This window comes from Siniperca chuatsi, linkage group LG15 (assembly GCF_020085105.1).
Source record: "Siniperca chuatsi isolate FFG_IHB_CAS linkage group LG15, ASM2008510v1, whole genome shotgun sequence".
Taxonomy (NCBI): Eukaryota; Metazoa; Chordata; class Actinopteri; order Centrarchiformes; family Sinipercidae; genus Siniperca; species Siniperca chuatsi.
In genome coordinates, this window is record NC_058056.1 from 21686827 (window position 1) to 21705789 (window position 18963).

General features: G+C 38.9%; 3 protein-coding genes across 3 annotated transcripts; 2 read left to right on the forward strand and 1 right to left on the reverse strand.

Moving 5' to 3' along the window:
* Positions 1-258: 258 nt before the first annotated feature.
* dctd (dCMP deaminase) lies at positions 259-3051 on the reverse strand. The gene has a single exon (XM_044167725.1). It carries the CDS (start codon positions 2903-2905, stop codon positions 2330-2332), a length of 576 nt encoding a protein of 191 aa, XP_044023660.1. The 5' UTR covers positions 2906-3051; the 3' UTR covers positions 259-2329.
* Positions 3052-3168: 117 nt separating this feature from the next.
* hadhab (hydroxyacyl-CoA dehydrogenase trifunctional multienzyme complex subunit alpha b) lies at positions 3169-11992 on the forward strand. The gene is made up of 20 exons (XM_044167724.1): positions 3169-3317; positions 4089-4130; positions 4243-4313; positions 4394-4527; positions 4794-4932; positions 5045-5164; positions 5750-5852; positions 6094-6216; positions 6328-6446; positions 6810-6866; positions 6960-7069; positions 7394-7528; positions 7815-7986; positions 8150-8236; positions 8324-8464; positions 8678-8746; positions 8950-9145; positions 9268-9382; positions 9619-9764; positions 11256-11992. The coding sequence occupies exons 1-20, from the start codon at positions 3251-3253 to the stop codon at positions 11399-11401; spliced, it is 2292 nt and encodes a 763-aa protein (XP_044023659.1). The 5' UTR covers positions 3169-3250; the 3' UTR covers positions 11402-11992.
* Positions 11993-12147: 155 nt separating this feature from the next.
* Positions 12148-18963, forward strand: LOC122862312 (kinesin-like protein KIF3B). Its single transcript, XM_044167723.1, has 8 exons — positions 12148-13855; positions 13969-14070; positions 14286-14408; positions 14779-14897; positions 15879-15995; positions 16932-17046; positions 17556-17734; positions 18210-18963. The coding sequence occupies exons 1-8, from the start codon at positions 12452-12454 to the stop codon at positions 18361-18363; spliced, it is 2313 nt and encodes a 770-aa protein (XP_044023658.1). The 5' UTR covers positions 12148-12451; the 3' UTR covers positions 18364-18963.

Genomic DNA, 18963 nt, shown 5'->3' on the forward strand with positions numbered 1-18963 from the left:
CTGACTCCTGACAAGGGAGATTTCAGTTATGTGCTAAAGTATTCCACATGTAGTCACAATTTTGTATGAAAAGGTCAAAAGGTTTTGAAAGGATCATTTGAGTTTGGTTCTTTACTCCCAGCGAAGGCCAACTTAGAAGTAGACTGATGATTTTGTGATATAATGATCTTTAATCTTTGAAAATGCAGTGCCGTCAGTCTGCCTGTGTATGCATTCTGCTTGATTTTGCACGTAAAGGAAAATGACTGGAATCGAAACTGTAGTTGCAGAGACCTGCAGAATTAATATCTGTAGTTGTGAGAAACATCTTGAAGTGAGAATAACTAAAACAGAAGACTAATTTTATACAAACAAAATACTCAGGAACATAACGTACAGTAAACATTCACCTACAGACAATTCAACACACCCACAGGTAAACTCATAATAAGAGTATCATAAAAATATGAAATAGAAAAAATATATATTGCTGATACAGTTCATATGATCTCACAGCTTTTTTGTTTTGTGATGAGATGGTTTTAATGTAAGAATCCATATAGTTACAAAAGGATGTAAAGCATGGCTTCACCTTTTCAAACATGCATTTGTGTCGAAAGCATTTGCCCTGAAGGATAGTAGTGTGATTAAAAATTGCAGTTCTGCATCTACCTTACTCTTATGATTATGTATACCATAAAACATATCTAAATCCAAACCCAGGTGTATGAAAGTTAAATGAAAATACAAACATATTTCCAACATTTGTAGCTGAAGGCTATTAAGCCTAAAACCAGTAAAAAGTTATTTTGAAATCTCTGAAACTGATTTCTGCCTCCACCTTGTGGTAGCAGGCTGCTATTGCTTTCAGGTATAAAATATTTATTTACATTGCAGGTTTGCCATGTGCACACATTTGTAACGACTATCTAATACTTGTCCAAAAACAAATATTTGAATGACAGTGAATTTAAAACAAAAGGATTTCCAGTCATCAGCGTTCAGATGTTTGCTTCATTTCAGGCTTGGGGATTTGACTCCAACTGCACTGGCAGCTGATATGGTTGAAGGAATGATGAAGACAGATAACTGAGAAGTGCTTCCCTGGTCACCTATGTGAAAGCACACATGTAGGCAATATACAGAAACATTATGAAGAAATGATTAACTTTCATCTGCTTGCTGTAACAGCTTGTTAGACAATAAAACAGCAAAAGGATAGATAGTTTTTAGCTTAATGGCAGATAGTTCTCGAAGACAACGTGGTGAACATGTTTTTAAAAGCCTTTTGGTACCATTTATAAAAAAAAAAAATTTAAAAACAGCTTTGATAAGTAGAGACTCTGCTTGCATGTGTTACTAGAATTGAAAAACATTTTACATTAACAGTTCGCAATTACAGAAATTGTCTCACCAACTGAAGACCGCAACACATATCAGAACACAATAGTAAAATGGTTATTAAAACTAAAAAAAAAACCTCATGAAAACAATAACATATACATAGTGTGGAAAGATGAGGCTACATTTCAATGGCGGCTTTTTTTCTTTTTTCTTTTTTTGGATGAACCCAATTGCAAAGATACTGTACCAACTTGATGAAAATGACCAGTAAGAAAGTGATATACAGAGCAACCCTGATGACATTCAGTTGCATACAACCAATCAACATTAAAAAAATAAAATAAAATCAGTCCAGTAAAAGTAAAATTTGTAACTGGGTTGGATGATGATGAGAAAGTCCAGCCATTCTTTACAGCGTACTCAAAATATTAATGTTCACACAGCTTGTACCCACTGAAACCCAGACACTAACACGGAGCAGCCCCCAGTATTCAACATAACAAGCCTGATTTACTGGGCAGCTTCCATTGTGAATGTGGAAGGTCAAATAAACTGAATATCAAAGTGCCTCTATATTAGTCTGGAACCATGTTTAAAAAGGAGGGACAAAAAACAGATGTCAGGCTTTCCCCTGTGCAGACTACCATCTGATCTGATTCACAACACAAGATAAAAACAAAACAAATCAAAAACACTCCAGAAAGTGTTTAGTCCTTGTGTATTCCTAAACCCAAAGGGAGTTTTAAAAAGACAAAAAGAAATTAAAATAATAATAATTGTGAAAGCATCATTGAAAGACCTTCTGCCACAGTCAGCAACAAAGGGCGAAGTGTCAAATGAAACTATCTTGAATATCTGGTTAATCAAAATAAGCCAAAGTCGATGTATCCTTGAGTTTTCCTTTGGCCAAAACAGGAGGCAAGAAGACATACAGAAAAGAGGCATCAAAGTCCCTTTCAATCTCGTCAGTCTCTCTCTGCTTCCCCATCATATTCAGTTTGCATTTTCACTTGGTCTCGCTGTTCAGCATTCCAGGATGGTTAATGGAATTAAAATCAATGACAATCTCAGTCCTCTTGGGGGTGAACTGTCTGTATTGAATGCCTGCCATGTTGAGCAGCTTTCTGGAAGCTGTCATTTCCGGCTTGTCATGGTACTTGTCAGAAAGATAGACCACTTCCTTAATACCTGCCTGGATGATGAGCTTGGCACACTCATTGCAAGGGAACAAAGCCACATACATGGTACAGCCTTTGACATCAGCACTGTTCTTGTTCATAATGGCATTCAGCTCTGCATGGCACACATAAGGGTATTTAGTGTCAAGCCGGTCATTAGCAGAGCGGGACCACGGTAGCAGGTCATCATCACAGCCATTGGGCATACCATTGTAACCGATGCCAACTATCTTATTCTCCTGGTTCACTATACACGCGCCCACCTGTGAGCTTGGGTCTTTGCTCCTTTGGGCTGACAGGAAGGCTACAGCCATAAAGTACTCTGGCCATTCCAAGTAGTCTTCTCTCTTCTTGGTTGTGCCGCCGTCTATATGACCAGGCTTCGGTGGCTGAATTTTTTCCATAGTCTTTCAAATACTGGAGTTACTCGAGGTTTTCCTGCTCGTCTTTGGACTGCGGTTGTGTTTGCTTGATGTGAAAGGCAGTCGCGGCAAAAACTTCGCCACGCCAAATACTTCGTCAACATGAACCCGGAAAAGGAAGTGGTGGACTCAAGAGGCGTTTTGTAGTCCTTGAACGTCCAATGAGCTGCGACTTCCTCAGAGTCAGCCAATGGGTTGCGGGTGTTTTCAATGAACGTCAATCAGCTTCTGGATTGGCTTCTCAAGTACCAATGATAGTACTTTGACAGCGAGCTAGCTAGCTAGCTTCACTTCCAACCCCACTGCTGACTGACCTCCGCTCCGAAGATGGCTGGTGTTCGAGCCCTTGGTGTTCTTTCCAGAATGACATCAAGGAGATATGCTCTCTTCACAGGTAGAAACTACATGTATTAAGTATTTAAAAATCATATTAAACCAGCGCAGTGAATTACACTGAAAATACGAGATTTGCTAAGTGCCGTTGATGGGTAATTAGCTTGTTAGACTAACGTTAGCTGTTAGCTCCGAAGAATGTAATGCAGAAATGTGTGGCAGTGCTTCATGCAACATGATAGTGTTGTTGTTTTTTTCAGCAAACGTATATCTCAATGAAAGTTTAACCAAAATATTCCTTGAAAGTTAACTTTTTGTTTTAGCGAGCAAACTTAAGTGTAAACTTGATACACTTGATCTGTGCTAGCTAGCTGGCTGCTACGGAATAATCGCGTAAATTAAGTCAGGCGGGGCTCTGGTTCAAAGTTAAGTTTTAAATCAGACTGTTAGCCTCCACGTTTGACAGTAAGATGTCCCTGTTAAGACTGTTTAGACAGCGATTTGAAGACTTGTGCCATTGATTCGCCATTGCGGTGGCCACTGTTGCCTCTTTCTGTCTGAATGGTAGGCGGAGAATGTAGGTGAAGGGTCATTTTTCCACTGGCTTGCACAGCATGACCGAGACCGTTTGAGGTCATGGCAACATTATGTGAACTTCTATTATACATTTTATGTATATGTTGTACGAAGACATTTTGGTAAATTTTAGGGCTGAATATAATGTTGTTAGTATGCACGATAAGAGTAAAGTAGCTAGGCAATGTGTTGGATGACTTGTGTTGATCATATGACTGGAATAATGTATTGCTTACTGTCATTTTCCTTTTTACAGGCAGTAGTTTTCGCACCTTCACAGTAGCTCCTGCTATGCTAGGTAATGCCAAAATCACTTCACATTTATATTGCATAAGGCTAAAAATAGGTCAACCTGTCCAGTGACACAATTTTTTTCTCACTGTACAATATCTACCTTTTTCTATTTTTAGCTCGAACCCATGTGAACTATGAAGTCAAGGGCGATGTTGCTGTTGTACGGATCAACGACCCAAACTCCAAGGTGTGAGCTCAATGAAAATAAGTTTTCACTTCTGAATTATGCAGAGGGGATGTGAACCTAACAGTCATTTCACCTTCCAGGTTAACACACTGTCAATCCAAATGCAAAATGAGATGGCAGAAGTAATGGCTGAAGTGTGGGCCAACAATGCTGTTCAAAGTGCTGTCCTCATCTCCTCAAAGCCAGGATGCTTCATTGCAGGAGCTGATATTAAGTAAGAGAAATCCCATTAAATCCACTGCTTATCAAATGTGCCTACTTCTGTCATTTATTGTACAGTATAATTATACTATTACTATGAAGATTGCATATCTCTGTCTTCTTATGTTTTTAAATTAAGAGTTTGTTGCTGAGACACAACACAAATTAGAATTATGCATCCTCAGCATTAAGCTCTTTTATTAAATTTTAATGAACTGTTAAAATGGCCATGCCTTGGATTTTCTGGAATTCTTTTAATACAATCTACATCTGTTAAAGTATGATCCAGGCCTGCAAGAATGCAGAAGAGGTCACCAAACTTTCTCAGGAGGGGCAGAAGATGTTTGAGCTGATTGAAAAATCTTCTAAGCCCATTGTTGCTGCCATCAACGGCTCTTGCTTAGGAGGAGGCTTAGAGGTAAACAAAAAAAATTATTTCAGCAACCAACTATATGTTTGAGTATATTGGGAGTATTTGACTAGGATGATTGATAATAATGTATTATCTAAGGGCTCTTTTTGCATTTCAGTTTGCCATTGCCTGCCAGTACAGAATTGCAACAAAGAGCAAGAAAACAGTTCTTGGTACTCCTGAAGTAATGCTGGGTCTTTTACCTGGAGCTGGTGGTACTCAGAGACTCCCCAAAATGGTTAGTACTGGTATTATATTTCCTAAATTTCCATTGATGTCCCTCACTGTGTGAATTACTTGACTTTATTTAAATACAAAAACCATACAGTATCCAGGATGATGCAGATCACAGTATGTGAAAGCATCCTATACGTTTTAAGTTTATTTATTTATAAAGCACATTTACAACCAAAGTTGACCAACTTAACATAGATAAAATCACATAACATGGTAGCCAGCATAAAAATACTATCCCATACACAAATAAATAGGTAAAGGAGAATTTTAAAACACAGAGGAGTAAAAGTGAGGCATAAAACCAGGACAAGACCTGAAATGGCTAGGCTGTAGTGCAAAATAATCTGGTTAATGCTCATAATTGGTTTAAGATGTTCACATGCACCTTTGAGACCCTGCAAACCAGCGAACAGATTATTTTCCCCTGCCCATGTCTAGTTTCAACAACCCTGTCCTTCAAAGTGCAGGATTATGACTAACCACAATATAACTTCTGTTCATAACATCCTTTTTATGCACTATACACAACACACTCTCAATATTGATGATAAATCAGTTCACATATGGTTTCTTTTATTACCTTTAGGTTGGTCTGCCCAGTGCCTTTGACATGATGCTGACAGGAAGAAATATCCGAGCAGATAAAGCCAAGAAGATGGGGCTTGTCGACCAGCTTGTAGACCCCCTAGGTAAGCTATCTCGACTCGCATATAATTAAAACTACCCATTTGAAGCAGTTCAATGGTTGTGGGGTTTTTTTAAAGTATTACCATCTGTAGAAATTGTAATCTTTAGTCAGTAATTCACTACTTAATGAAACTCTGCATGAGTTTAGCGTATTTGAATGTGCATCAGTTGATCTTTAGGTTGAAGTAAATTGTTAAAATAAATCTTTGCATGATTTTTCTGCTATTTTTGCTCGTATTATAGGACCTGGGCTGAAAAGTCCAGAGGAAAGAACAATAGACTACCTCGAGGAAGTTGCTATCGAATGTGCCAAAGGGATCGTCAATAAGAAGATCCCTCTCCGCAAAGAGAAAGGCATGATGCAGAGTAAGTTGTGCTATGTTTATTGAGCATTTGACTCTTTTTGTAGTCACTTTAGTTTGTTTCATCATGAATAAAAAATAATAGATTTAAAGAGTTAATGTTCTTTCTCCATAGAAATTCAAGACTACGTTATGAGCTTTGAGTTTGTACGGAATCAAATTTACAAAACTGTCCATGGTAAAGTTATGAAGCAGAGCAAGGGACTTTATCCAGCACCCCTGAAAATAATTGAAGTAAGTGAAAACTCTCCAAATATTTTTTTAAAATCTGAATGGTATTTTGGTGAAATTTAAGAAATAAGCCTGACTTAAAATTCTTGGCCATTTGTAGTAACAACCAGTGTGCAGCTGTATTTTTATGTTTATTGTGGAAAATAGAAGTGACTATTCAGTTTACACTCAGTTAATGTTTAATTCATTTGTCAATTAAAATACCAAACATTCACTGACCACAGCTTGTTAAATATGAATAAGTGGTTTGGTAGTAGACTACCAGTCTCTTTTGTCTTCTGTGCTTTGTTAATCATCTTAGAATATTTTTTAGAAAGTTGCTCTCGTATTTAACATGTAATTTTTTTTACTATTTCCCCTTCTCAGTGTGTGAAGACTGGAGTAGAACAAGGCCCCATTGCTGGATACTTAGCGGAGTCTCAGGTAAGGTTCGTTGGCCTACATCATTGGCAAAGGTAGTATTTACAGTAGTACATTGAGCATGTGAACATTTACCAATTTTCATGTTTGTCATAGAATTTTGGTCAGTTGGCAAAAACTTCAGAATCTTCAGCCCTGATTGGTCTCTACCATGGTCAAGTTGCATGCAAGAAGAACCGCTTTGGAACTCCTCAAAGAGAAGTGAAGTAAGTGTATATATATTACTTTGACATACAGAGCTTATGTGGGATGTGGGATAATAAACATGTTCAACCAGCATTTGACATTTCAGACCTGTCTGTTACCCGTTTGTTATGGTTAAATACTTGGTCAGCACTAGTGACAAAGTCAGGTCTGATACACTTGTTGACACACATACACTGATGGCAAATGGTTATAGATTATAGTAGTCTTTGCTTTGGTTTAAAGGAAGTATAAGAATCTTAGTATCAGTTGTCCTGTTATGTACTATTCTCTATTCCTTTTTTTAGGTGGTAGATAAATCGTCTCTCTTTCTTATTTACCACTAGGACTCTTGCCATCTTGGGAGCAGGTCTGATGGGAGCAGGTATCGCCCAGGTGACTGTGGACAAAGGTGTGCACACAGTCCTGAAGGACACCACTCTGGCTGGACTGGCCAGGGGAGAACAGCAGGTTTACAAAGGGTGGGTTATCATATCAGGCATTAGTTGGTCATGGTGAATTTTTTGTTTTTGTTTTGTTATTTGGTTGTTGTTGTTTTTGTTTTTTTTACAGCAGGTGAGGTATTTAATCCTGATTATAAATTTGGTAGATACAGTTCCAGTCTAATGACAGAATAACCTTAAACCTTCAATATCTGCTATGAAATATGATATTTGAAAGTAGTTTTTGTAGCATACATGTGTTGGAACCTAAAATGTGTGATCTTAAAGTATGTTGATGAATCATTGGACTCTTATTTTAAACAAGGCTCAATGACAAGACCAAAAAGAAGAACATCACATCATTTCAGAGAGACTCCATACTGTCCAACTTGACTGGCCAGCTGGATTACAGTGGCTTTGAAAAGGCCGACATGGTTATTGAAGCTGTGTTTGAAGACATTAACATCAAGCATGCAGTCCTGAAGGAGGTGGAGGCCGTAAGTGTGACTGAAAAGAGGCTTAGTAGGATGTTAAAAAGAGAATGTAGTCACTTTGTTGTAAATATCAGTCTGTTGTGTTTTAGCATTAAATCCGGGGCAATATTGTTGTGACTATTAGTTAAGCTGTGACTTGGAGCTACGATCTAACATTTGTCTGCAGGTGGTTTCCCCTCACTGCATATTTGCCAGCAACACATCTGCTCTGCCCATCAAGGATATCGCTGCTGCCAGTAAGAGACCGGACAAGGTTTGTACTTGGAAGCCTTGTCATTTAAAAGTGCTTCTAGATTAAAGAAAACAATGTTGCTGAATATTTTTTTTTCTCTGTCCTCAGGTGATTGGAATGCACTACTTCTCTCCAGTGGACAAGATGCAGCTCCTTGAGATTATAACCACTGATCAGACATCAAAGGACACTACAGCCTCTGCTGTGGCAGTCGGCCTGAAGCAGGGCAAAGTCATCATAGTTGTTGGGGTGAGGTTTAGCGTCATGTTTGTTTCTTTTTTCCCTGTGTAGTTACTGACTAATGAATACCTTCTGTAAAATGATCAACAATAAAGTCAAAAAGTGGTTGAAGTTAGCATGAAGCAGTAGCAGTAGCATGAAGTAATGACCACTATGATGATGCATGTTAATAATTCTAACATTATTGCACTTCAGTAAAATATTACACACATTTCTTTGCAGGATGGACCTGGATTCTATACGACAAGGTGTCTGGCTCCCATGTTGGCTGAAGCAGTACGAGTACTTCAGGTTAGTAGTATTACTACAGTAGAAAATGCAGCTGTGAACTCATTGCTTATTATTGTAAATACTGTATTTGTTATGTACTGTAGTAGTTAGTGGAGGATTTAGGACCTAAGATGGACAGGCTCGGCTCACTTGAACAAAGCATATTCAGTATTTCAGGATAGCTATATAGTTATACATATTAATTGATCGATTTGCACTTACAGGAAGGAGTTGACCCCAAGAAGTTAGATGCACTCACCACAGGCTTTGGGTTCCCTGTGGGTGCAGCCACACTGGCTGATGAAGTTGGTATTGACGTTGCCGCCCACGTGGCCGAAGACCTCGGCAAAGCTTTTGGCTCCCGCTTTGGTGGTGGAAATGTGGAGGTTCTGAAGACCATGGTGGACCTGGGATTTAAGGGTATGGGTGGTCACATTGAAGGATTGTGCCTAGTTTTAGTTTGATAAAGTACTTGAGTTTTGTGTACATGTTTTATTAAAATGTATTAATCTTAAGCTTTTTTTTTTTTTTTAATTCTCAAGGGCGCAAATCAGGAAAGGGTTGCTACATCTACCAGCCAGGACTCAAGGTCAAAGATGTCAACCCAGATATTGGAGAAATCCTTGAGAAATACAAGATGACACCAAATCCTGCTGTGTAAGTTGATACTGGACAATTGCAACAGTAGCAATGCAGCAATTTAAGTTATGTTATATAAATATAATTACTATTATCTGCTGTTGATTTGGACAAATTGTTCCATTTGTTACTTATAAGAACTTTTTGATAGACGACAAAACAAAACCTATTGAGGCTTGATATATTACATTTTACTGATGTTAAATTTGAACATTTATTTTCAACAACTATTGAAATACTCTTTCTTTTTACAGTTCATCAGACTCTGATGTGCAGTACAGACTCGTTTCTCGATTCGTCAACGAGGCTGTGCTGTGTTTGCAAGAGGGCATTTTGAACAACCCTTTGGAAGGAGACATCGGGGCTGTGTTTGGCCTGGGATTCCCCCCCTGCCTCGGAGGTCAGAGTTCAGCCTTAGTCATGGTCATCTGAGCTGCTTGTCCTCAGACGCTCTATCCTTGGTCAATGAAAAGAACATAATCTCTGTAAAGGGTGTCCTTTTGTTCTATGTTTCGTGTGAATTTGAAAGCCCAGGAACTGTAGTGACCTTAAGGACCAACGTATCTGTGTATCTAGTGTTATTTCTAGTTCAGTAACTCAGCTGAGGGATGTTTCATAAAAGTGTCTCAGGAAAGCAGGGCTTATTATGAAAAGCCTGTCTTGAATTAGTCTAACAAAACTGAACCAGGATTTAACGGTTTCACAAAGCCAATTTAGAGATGATGAGATCAGACTAAGTGAAAGACTTTGAAACACATCAATTCACAGTGAACATCTAAAGACATAACTGTGATGTTTGTGGCCACAGAGCAGCACATATTAAACATATAACACTCAGAATAAAATATGACAGTAAAAATCAACAAAACCAAAAATTACTTTTTACAGAAGTAGAGATGAAGTCAACACTTTGAACTCCTCCTGTGTTTGCTAAGTTTGTTTCAGTGCTCTGCTTGTAGTCATATCATTGTGGGTTCAAGTCCTGTGTGTGTGTGTGTGTGTGTGTGTGTGTTTGTTGTTTTTAAAAAAAAAAAAAAAAAAGTACATTTTCCTTGTGTCATATGTGTAAGATGCATCATGACATTTAAATAACTTTGAAGTACCAAATAGGACACCAGCCACATAATAATTTTTTTTAGCAACAAGATGAAATAATTTGCATTATCTAGAAATTCAAGTTGACCCATATCAGGCTTAGATTACTTGGTTTGTACAAGTGACATAAGACCTCCATATGGTGAAAACATTGTTTAAATACCTTCAGATTGGCTGTCTGCACCAGACTTCTGGGTGTTTGTTTATTAATTGTATGTAAGATTTAAAGAGAGAACCAATGGTGAAAATATTTCTCACTATGAGGCTACGGGCATGTGTCAAAGTTGATTATCTTTATTTTAGTTGCAGTGCATTAAAAACACATCTACTAGAATACTTTGAAGATACTTAGACCAGGGAAAAAACATGAATTCAGACTTTTAAGTACACAATAACCGCAGCCCATGTGTCAAAATGTGTTAAATTTGTTGTGTAGAGGAAACACAAACACAGTAAACTTTAGAGAAACACTGTTTCAGTCTAGCAGATTGATCATAACACTGGTTAATCCTGAGGTGAAGCTAAACCTGAAAACGAACCTGACAGGAATCAGGCTAGTCTGGAAGAATACATTTCCATGGTAACTTAAGTCAGACTTGTTTAAACCTCCTTTTATGAAATAGAATTTCCTGAAAATAAGCCTGGTTTAACTAGTAATAGGGCTTCATGAAACACCCCTATGGTGTTTATAGCTCTTCATAGAGAAATGGAAACAAGCCTAGAGCAATATCCCTATTATCGAATTAACATGGTATCCTGTGATAATATTTCTAACATAATATCTTACCATTTCCAGGGCCTTTCCGTTTCGTGGACACCTTTGGTGCTGACAAGCTGGTGGAGAAGATGAGGCAATTTGAAGCCGTCTACGGGAATCAGTTCACACCGTGCCAACTCCTACTGGATCATGCAAAGGATTCTAGCAAGAAATTTCACAAGTGACCGACCCATCATGTGTGCCAGTAGCTTTTAATAGAACTCCAGCCTGCCGCTAGACTGTGCCTAACCTAATTTATATCATAAGTGGAGGACAACATACTGAAAACATGCTCAGTTTACAGTTTATTAGGTACACCAGCTAAAACTAATGCAGTCTAATACATTTATAGAGAGGTGTTTGTGTTATTTAGCCTACACTCACTGATGTGAAGGCAGAATTTATTGCAGGACTGTTATTAGAGTGCATTAGTTTTAACTAGCTGTACCTAATAAACTGGCAACGGAGTGTGTAATATCAAAAAAAAATATGGATGGGTTTTTTTGTACTTTAACATTATTGATTTACTTGATGATGTATAGATTGACGAGCAGATGGAGGCTAATTATTCACACATTGCTGATGTAAGATGAAGATACTGTAGAGGCAGAAGAAGTAAAATATTTTCCAACTGGCAAATTAATTCTTCATTATGGATGAATGTCTAACCAGTAAGGTTCTGCGAGTGTCTTTCTGTTTTGTACATTAAAATACTTTCTGGTTTGAGGAACGATGTAAATGTGTAGCCTGAATAAAATTTTGTTATTGAATCAAAACCCGCTTTTTCGTTCAAGGTGTGTTCAAGTGCTAGTTGGAGGGTAATTTATCACGATTACAGAATTAGACCATAGCTGCGTACCACGAGAAGATTTGCTCAAATCCAATTCGTTGCGCAGGTCACATGTCTTATTTCCATTGTCCGCAGAGCAGGGTGTGTACCGCGGGGAGGCTGTGTGGGCTGGGCTGGGCAGGAGTGGCTGGGTGTTTTTCTTCAGCAGCAGCATCCTTTAATATCTTGTGACATCGCTTCCTTTCTGAAAGATGCTCAGGGCGGAGGAGACGCTGCGTGCATCGAGATGATGAAAGCGGCTCACATGAGGTGTGTCTTGTCTGACTGCTTTCACCAAATGAAATATTAGCATCTCCACCTGTACGGAGACGGAAAACTGGACCCCGCCCCGAGAAAATGGCTATTTTAACGTGGTGAGATTTATGCTTTTTCATCTTAGACCAAAATGTCTAAAACCAAACACTGCGAGGCGGTCAGGGTGGTGGTCCGCTGCCGGCCATTCAACAGGAGAGAGGAGACAACGCAGTGTGAAAACATTTTGGAGATTGATGACAAACTGGGGCAGATCCGCATCAAGAAGCCGAAGGCACCACCTGATGATCCAATGAAAGTATTCACGTTTGACTGTGTGTATGGCTGGGATTCAAAACAAAGCGACATTTATGACGGGGCAGTGAGACCTCTCGTGGAGTCCGTGCTCCATGGCTTCAACGTGACTATATTTGCCTATGGACAAACTGGGACAGGTAAAACGCACACCATGCAAGGGGTTTCAAACGATCCAGAGATGAGAGGGGTCATACCAAATTCATTTCAGCACATTTTTACACAAATATCCAGAACTCAGAATCAGAAATACCTGGTGAGGTCATCATACCTTGAGATCTACCAGGAGGAAATCAGAGATCTGCTGTGCAAAGACAACAACAAGAAACTGGAGCTGAAAGAAAATCCTGACTTTGGTGTTTATGTGAAAGACCTGTCTTCAGTGGTCACGAAGAATGCCACTGAGATTGAACATGTGATGAACTTAGGCAACCAGTCCAGGTCTGTGGGGTTCACTAACATGAATGAACGCAGCTCTCGGTCTCATGCAATTTTTGTCGTAACCGTGGAGTGCAGTGAAGTAGGGCCAGATGGCGAGGACCACATCCGCGTTGGGAAGCTGAACATGGTTGACCTGGCTGGCAGCGAGCGTCAGAGCAAGACAGGTGCTAAAGGGAAGCGACTGAAGGAAGCAGCCAAAATCAACCTGTCTCTCTCAGCTCTGGGGAATGTCATTTCAGCTCTGGTGAATGGGAAGAGCACCCACGTCCCGTACAGAGACTCCAAACTGACCCGCTTGCTCCAGGACTCACTGGGTGGCAATGCAAAGACAGTCATGATAGCAACAGTGGGGCCATCGCACAAAAACTTTGATGAATCCCTGGCCACGCTGAGGTACGCCAACAGGGCCAAGAACATAAAGAACAAACCTCGGATTAACGAGGATCCCAAAGATGCCCTGCTGAGGGAGTTTCAGGAGGAGATCGCACGCTTGAAAGCCCAGCTAGAGGAGCGAGGGATGCTCGGGAAGGAGAGGAGGAGGAGAAGGAATAGCAAAAGACTGAGTAAAAGTCTGGCTGGTATGGAAGAGGAGATGCTCAGAGAGAGCGATGCGGATGTGTGGAAGGCTGTCGAGGAGGAACCAGAGGTGAAACATCACATGAAAGAGGGAAGTGTCATCCCGAAGGCTCTCACCTGCCAGGGGAGCAGCGAGAAGTTAAAGCACCTGAGTGACAACAGAAAAAGCGTAGAGGACATGCAGTGGGATCAAGATGCTTTGGAGAAGATCACTGAGAAATATAAGGTACTTGTGAAGATCAGTGCCTTGTTATAATACAGCACAGTATCTGATAAATGAGACGCTGGTGGAACAAATTACATTTACATAAATAATGAATTGTATGTCTTTGTTCACAGGCTATGGAGAGCAAACTGTTAGTTGGGGGAAAGACTATAATTGATCACACCAATGAACAGCAAAAAATGCTGGAGCTGAAGAGGCAAGAAATTGCAGAACAGGTATGTAAAAAACAATAACGATAAGTAATGGTTTTTGAAGTTGATTACTCCTTATGAAACATACTTTTGTGTTACTTTTGCGTTCATAACAGAAGTATAATTCTGTGTGTTGTCTGAACTTACACAGGAAGATGTTTTGAAAACGACCTTCATTTTTAAGGGTGCGCTGTTTGTATTCATCTTTAATGGAGCCGTATGTTCTGTCTGATTTGCAGATAAGACGAGAGAGAGAGATCCAGCAGCAGATGATGCTGCAGGATGAGGAGACCTTAGAAATGATAGAGACATTCTCCTCCCTGCAGCAGGAGGTGGAACTTAAGACAAAGAAGCTGAAGAGGGTAAGATGACTCACCTGCTGATGTGTCCCAATGCCATTATCACGAAAGCCATTAACCATAATTTAATCATTCAATCTTATATGCAGTTAAGAATGATTTTTTTCAGGAGATGTCACTAGGAGAGGTAACACTGGTTGAGTTCAGGTTTCTCTGGACTGAGCTCTTACTTCCTCGTGTTTAGGAATAATTCAATTTCTGGTTGGCAGAGAAGATTTTTCTACGTGTCTCCTAAGCCAAAACTTGCATTTATTTTGTTCAAATTGGGCAAATGAATGGCTTTTCCTTAGTGTGTGTTTTATATAAACATCTTGTCTAGTACAGCTTTAATTAGCAGTAGTAGCAGTAATTAATATGTTCCTGTTCTGTACAGTTGTATGCCAAACTACAGTTGGTGAAGGCAGAGATGAGAGATGTCATTGATGAACATGTCACAACCAGACAGGAGCTTGAACAGACACAGAATGAACTCACCAGAGAACTCAAGTACAAGTGAGTAGCCACAAATTAGTGAATGAGCACATACACTGTATGCAATGTCATCCCCATGCATATAAAGAAAGCATAATGAAGAGTTAACAAAATCCATTATTTTATCATGGCAAGGTTGCTACAGTGTTGTGGTCATAAAGATTGTTTTACAAAAGATTACAGATTTCCATAATTTATACCTGGATGCTATCAGACATTATCATATTGTTGTAAACATTTTTCTACAAATAATTTCTGTTATATATCAAGCATTATCTAATTGACGAAATGCAGTAAAAGCTGTGTTGTACTGTATTTTCAGAAGTGTAGCTTATAATACATCTGACATTGGAGATATTCATTTAGATGAACTCCATAAATTGTAACTTTTTCTGCTATTATGAAATATGGCAATATTCTGCAAATCAAATTCTAAAACTTCAAGGATACAATTTAAATGATGAACAGTTGAAATGATGCTACTTTATTTTCAAAGTTTATGTTATGATTAAAAAGGAGCAAACAACACACTTCACGTGCCTTTGACTTTTCAGAATATACCTACTGTATATCTAGATATTGTTATCATCAAGAGACAAATCAATGGCATTTTGTTCTTAATTAGATGTTTTTCCTGTTCAATCAGGATATCAGGGATCAATCAGAATGTAAACTGTAACTAAGCAGAGAAAGAAAGGCTTTTTGTTGCTCGGTAAGCAGTTTGTTTAATGGACAGAGGGATGACATTGTCAACATGTGCTGGTTCTGTGTTATTGGATGACTTTTACTTATGTAAACTGTTACATTATGAGGAAAGCAGTAATAGCAGGCATAAAATGTTGTTTTAATATAAATATATTAAAAATATATATTTATTTATTACATTTATGCTTGAATAGTAGTGTATTGTGCTCTGTAAACTGTTTGATTTCATTTTGTTGTTGTTTTAAGGGGGTGCTTCCTATGACTGCAGCTGACACATACTTGTATTTCATTTTTCAGATATCTCTTGATTGAGAATTTTATACCTCCAGAGGAAAAGAACAAGATTATGAACAGGCTGCACTTTGACAGTGAGGAGGATCAGTGGAGACTCCAGCCGGTCCTTCCATCAGAGAGGTCAGTGAATTCATTTACCATTGCTGACATACAGTAAGTGACTGTAAGTTGTACAGTAAAGAAAGAAGAATCCTCAAAAACAAATTGTAAAACAACACTGAATCATAAAACTACTTTCATCCTACTGGGTGAAATCCATCACTGAAGCAGCAGAGATACCAGTTATTGCATCATCAGTTACCTGAATAGACCATAATGCAATTCAGCTGTAAGGTATATTGTGTAAGTTTTTAAGAAAGATGTGCAAGTGTTGCTTCTTTAGCTCTACTATTGCTATTTTTGTTCTTTTGACCTCCATATATTACAACTGAACGCACCTGCACATTCCTTCTCCAAGGGCTGTCAGTCAATATTCTGGGAAATGTAGGAAATCAGTAACAGAAGTATGAATAGATTAGGCAGGCTGAAAGAAAGTGGGCAACAAAGACTGCAGCATTTTAAACACAAATGACCTCAATGAAAATAGGTAATTTACTGATGATACAGCAGAGTTTACTTTTGTATACTTGTGATTATAGCAGCTTTCAAATTATTCTAATGGCTTAAGTTTTTGCATTAGTCAGCCCAGGTGTCTATCTTGATACAACCACTAGAAGTCGCCAAAGTCAGAATGTTTTAAATCGTACACAGAAGGGCTGTAAAGCAATCTGACCTGACATGCAATAGATAATTGATGCATTCTGCCTTTCCAAGAAACTGATATCTTTATATAAAGGAGACCAGACACCCTTAGTATTTATCTTCACTGAGACAGATGGAAAGCTGAATAGAAGATGGCACGGAGGAGACAACAAGGGAGATTTTTCTGGTGGGAGCTGATCAGTTGACCATATATGGGGCACTTGAGGCTCCAGAAGCTTGCGTCTTAACCGCTAAACCAAGTCTAAGTATATTAAACTGAATCCAAATCCTTCTTTTCCCATGTCTTTATCCCAGTGCACCCACTCAGGTCAAGAGAAGGCCTCTCTCAGCTGTGGGATACAAGAGGCCAATCAGCCAATATGCACAGATGGCTGTTGCCACGGCAACTGGAACCCCATGTAGATACCAGGTCAGTGTTCGGACATTCACGAGGAGATTTGGCAACAGTACAGCAGAGAAATAGTGGTCTCACGCATCCAAATTTCCATGTTCACAGCCTCCATCTTTGCTGGAGGATGTGAAGATGGTTGTAGCCATGGAAACCACTCACAGCTTTAACAGTTGCATCTCACGCTAGTGATCAATCAATGTAATGCAGCAAAGCAAATATTGTACATTTTTAAATAAAAGCCAACACTCAAATTTTAACAGCATTATTTCCAACAGTATAACAATGTAGTCATGCTATAGTCCACACTACGTTGCTCTGAGTTTAAATGAATTCAGATAAAGCTCACTTTGCAGTGCTTTGTTATTGTTAGGATACTGCTAATGAAACTTTGCAGATGTTTCACAATAGACGCTTTCAATGAATGTGAATGGATTATGTATCTGAATCAATGGAAGGGTTTTAATGTGAAACAGGTGGAAGAAGCAACCAAAAATGAACAACAACTTTATTTTGATCTGTTCTTACAGGCGGAGAATATAATGCTGTTGGAGTTAGACATGTCTCCACCAACCATGTTCACCTTGAACCTTAATGGCGCTCACCTGGAGAGAGCCTTTTCTCCCAGGCTGATGCGGGACCTTCTGGTAAATGTTCCCATGAGAGAGAGGGCCACTGCATCGTCACGGGTCAGGAAATCCCAATCCTGGTGAGAGAAAACCTGAGAAAGGCAGATGTCTTACATGCTTACAGATGATGGAAAGCTCCTTTTTTAGGAAACTGTGTTACAATTTGTAATTGTACTGACTCCTATGTTGGGTCAATCCTAGTTTCTCAAATACATTTGTAAGCATGTATTGGTGGTGTCAGTCAGTCACTGTTGGGTGGGCTGATAATTGTATCACAATGCACAAGTGACTTTGCATGTTTTTCCCTCTTTAACTACAAACCACATGTACTTTCCATTTCGGTTGTGTGTTGTTTTTTTACATGCAAATCCACTGGTATAGACTTTAAAATGCCACAAATCTCATCTCTTCATGAAATACTTACTGATATATTGCTATTGATCAACCCTATTAAATTCTGGAGATACGTTTGGTCATTCTGTGATATGGGACAGTAAAAATGACACATATTCCATCTTAAATAATAAGTCAATCTGTTTTTATTATGGCCTACAGGTATCAAGCACCACAAGCAGCATCCGTCACATCATCCTCATCATCCACTACTCTGACATCACGATCTCAGAGCAGCTTCTCTTCATCTCAGAGACAAAGACCATCCTCTGCTGCCTATCTTCCACTGGGGGGTCCAGTTCAGACAAGCCCCTGATATTTGGCTTTAGTTCAAGGTGGCACAAAGGAGACATGGGGGAAATCTTATGCCTTGATTTAAAATTGATTTCACAACTTTAAAATAAAAAATCACTTTAGTAAGCATGTATTCAACTTAACCAGAAAGACAAACATCATATTTGTCTACTGTTGTCTAGTTTCTCGTGGTTTACGCCAGTCTCAATGAATAGCACAGCCAAAACTTAATATTCTGCAACCAGGTTTGACATAAGGTAAATTGTTTGGAGGATCTTTACAGTTCTTATTTTAAATTTTATTTTATTTTATTTTACTTTACTTTTTTTTGTAACAGCAACACTTTAATCACCTATTTTCTAAAAGATAAAAGCCTGTAAAATGTATCTGGTCTTTGACAAAGGGTGATGGGGGAACTGAGGGCCCCAACTACAGGGGGCCACCCTGGTTTAGCCTATATGCTTGATTAATTGTTGCTTTAATTTCTAGCTAATGTAATTGTGAGCCAAAAATGTTGAGATAGCTTGTAACGCTCTCTTGATTAGCTGCCTTATTTTTTCATAGTTGTGAAATTGTGCAAAATCCATTTGCTTACACATGAAAATAAACGTACTCAAATGAT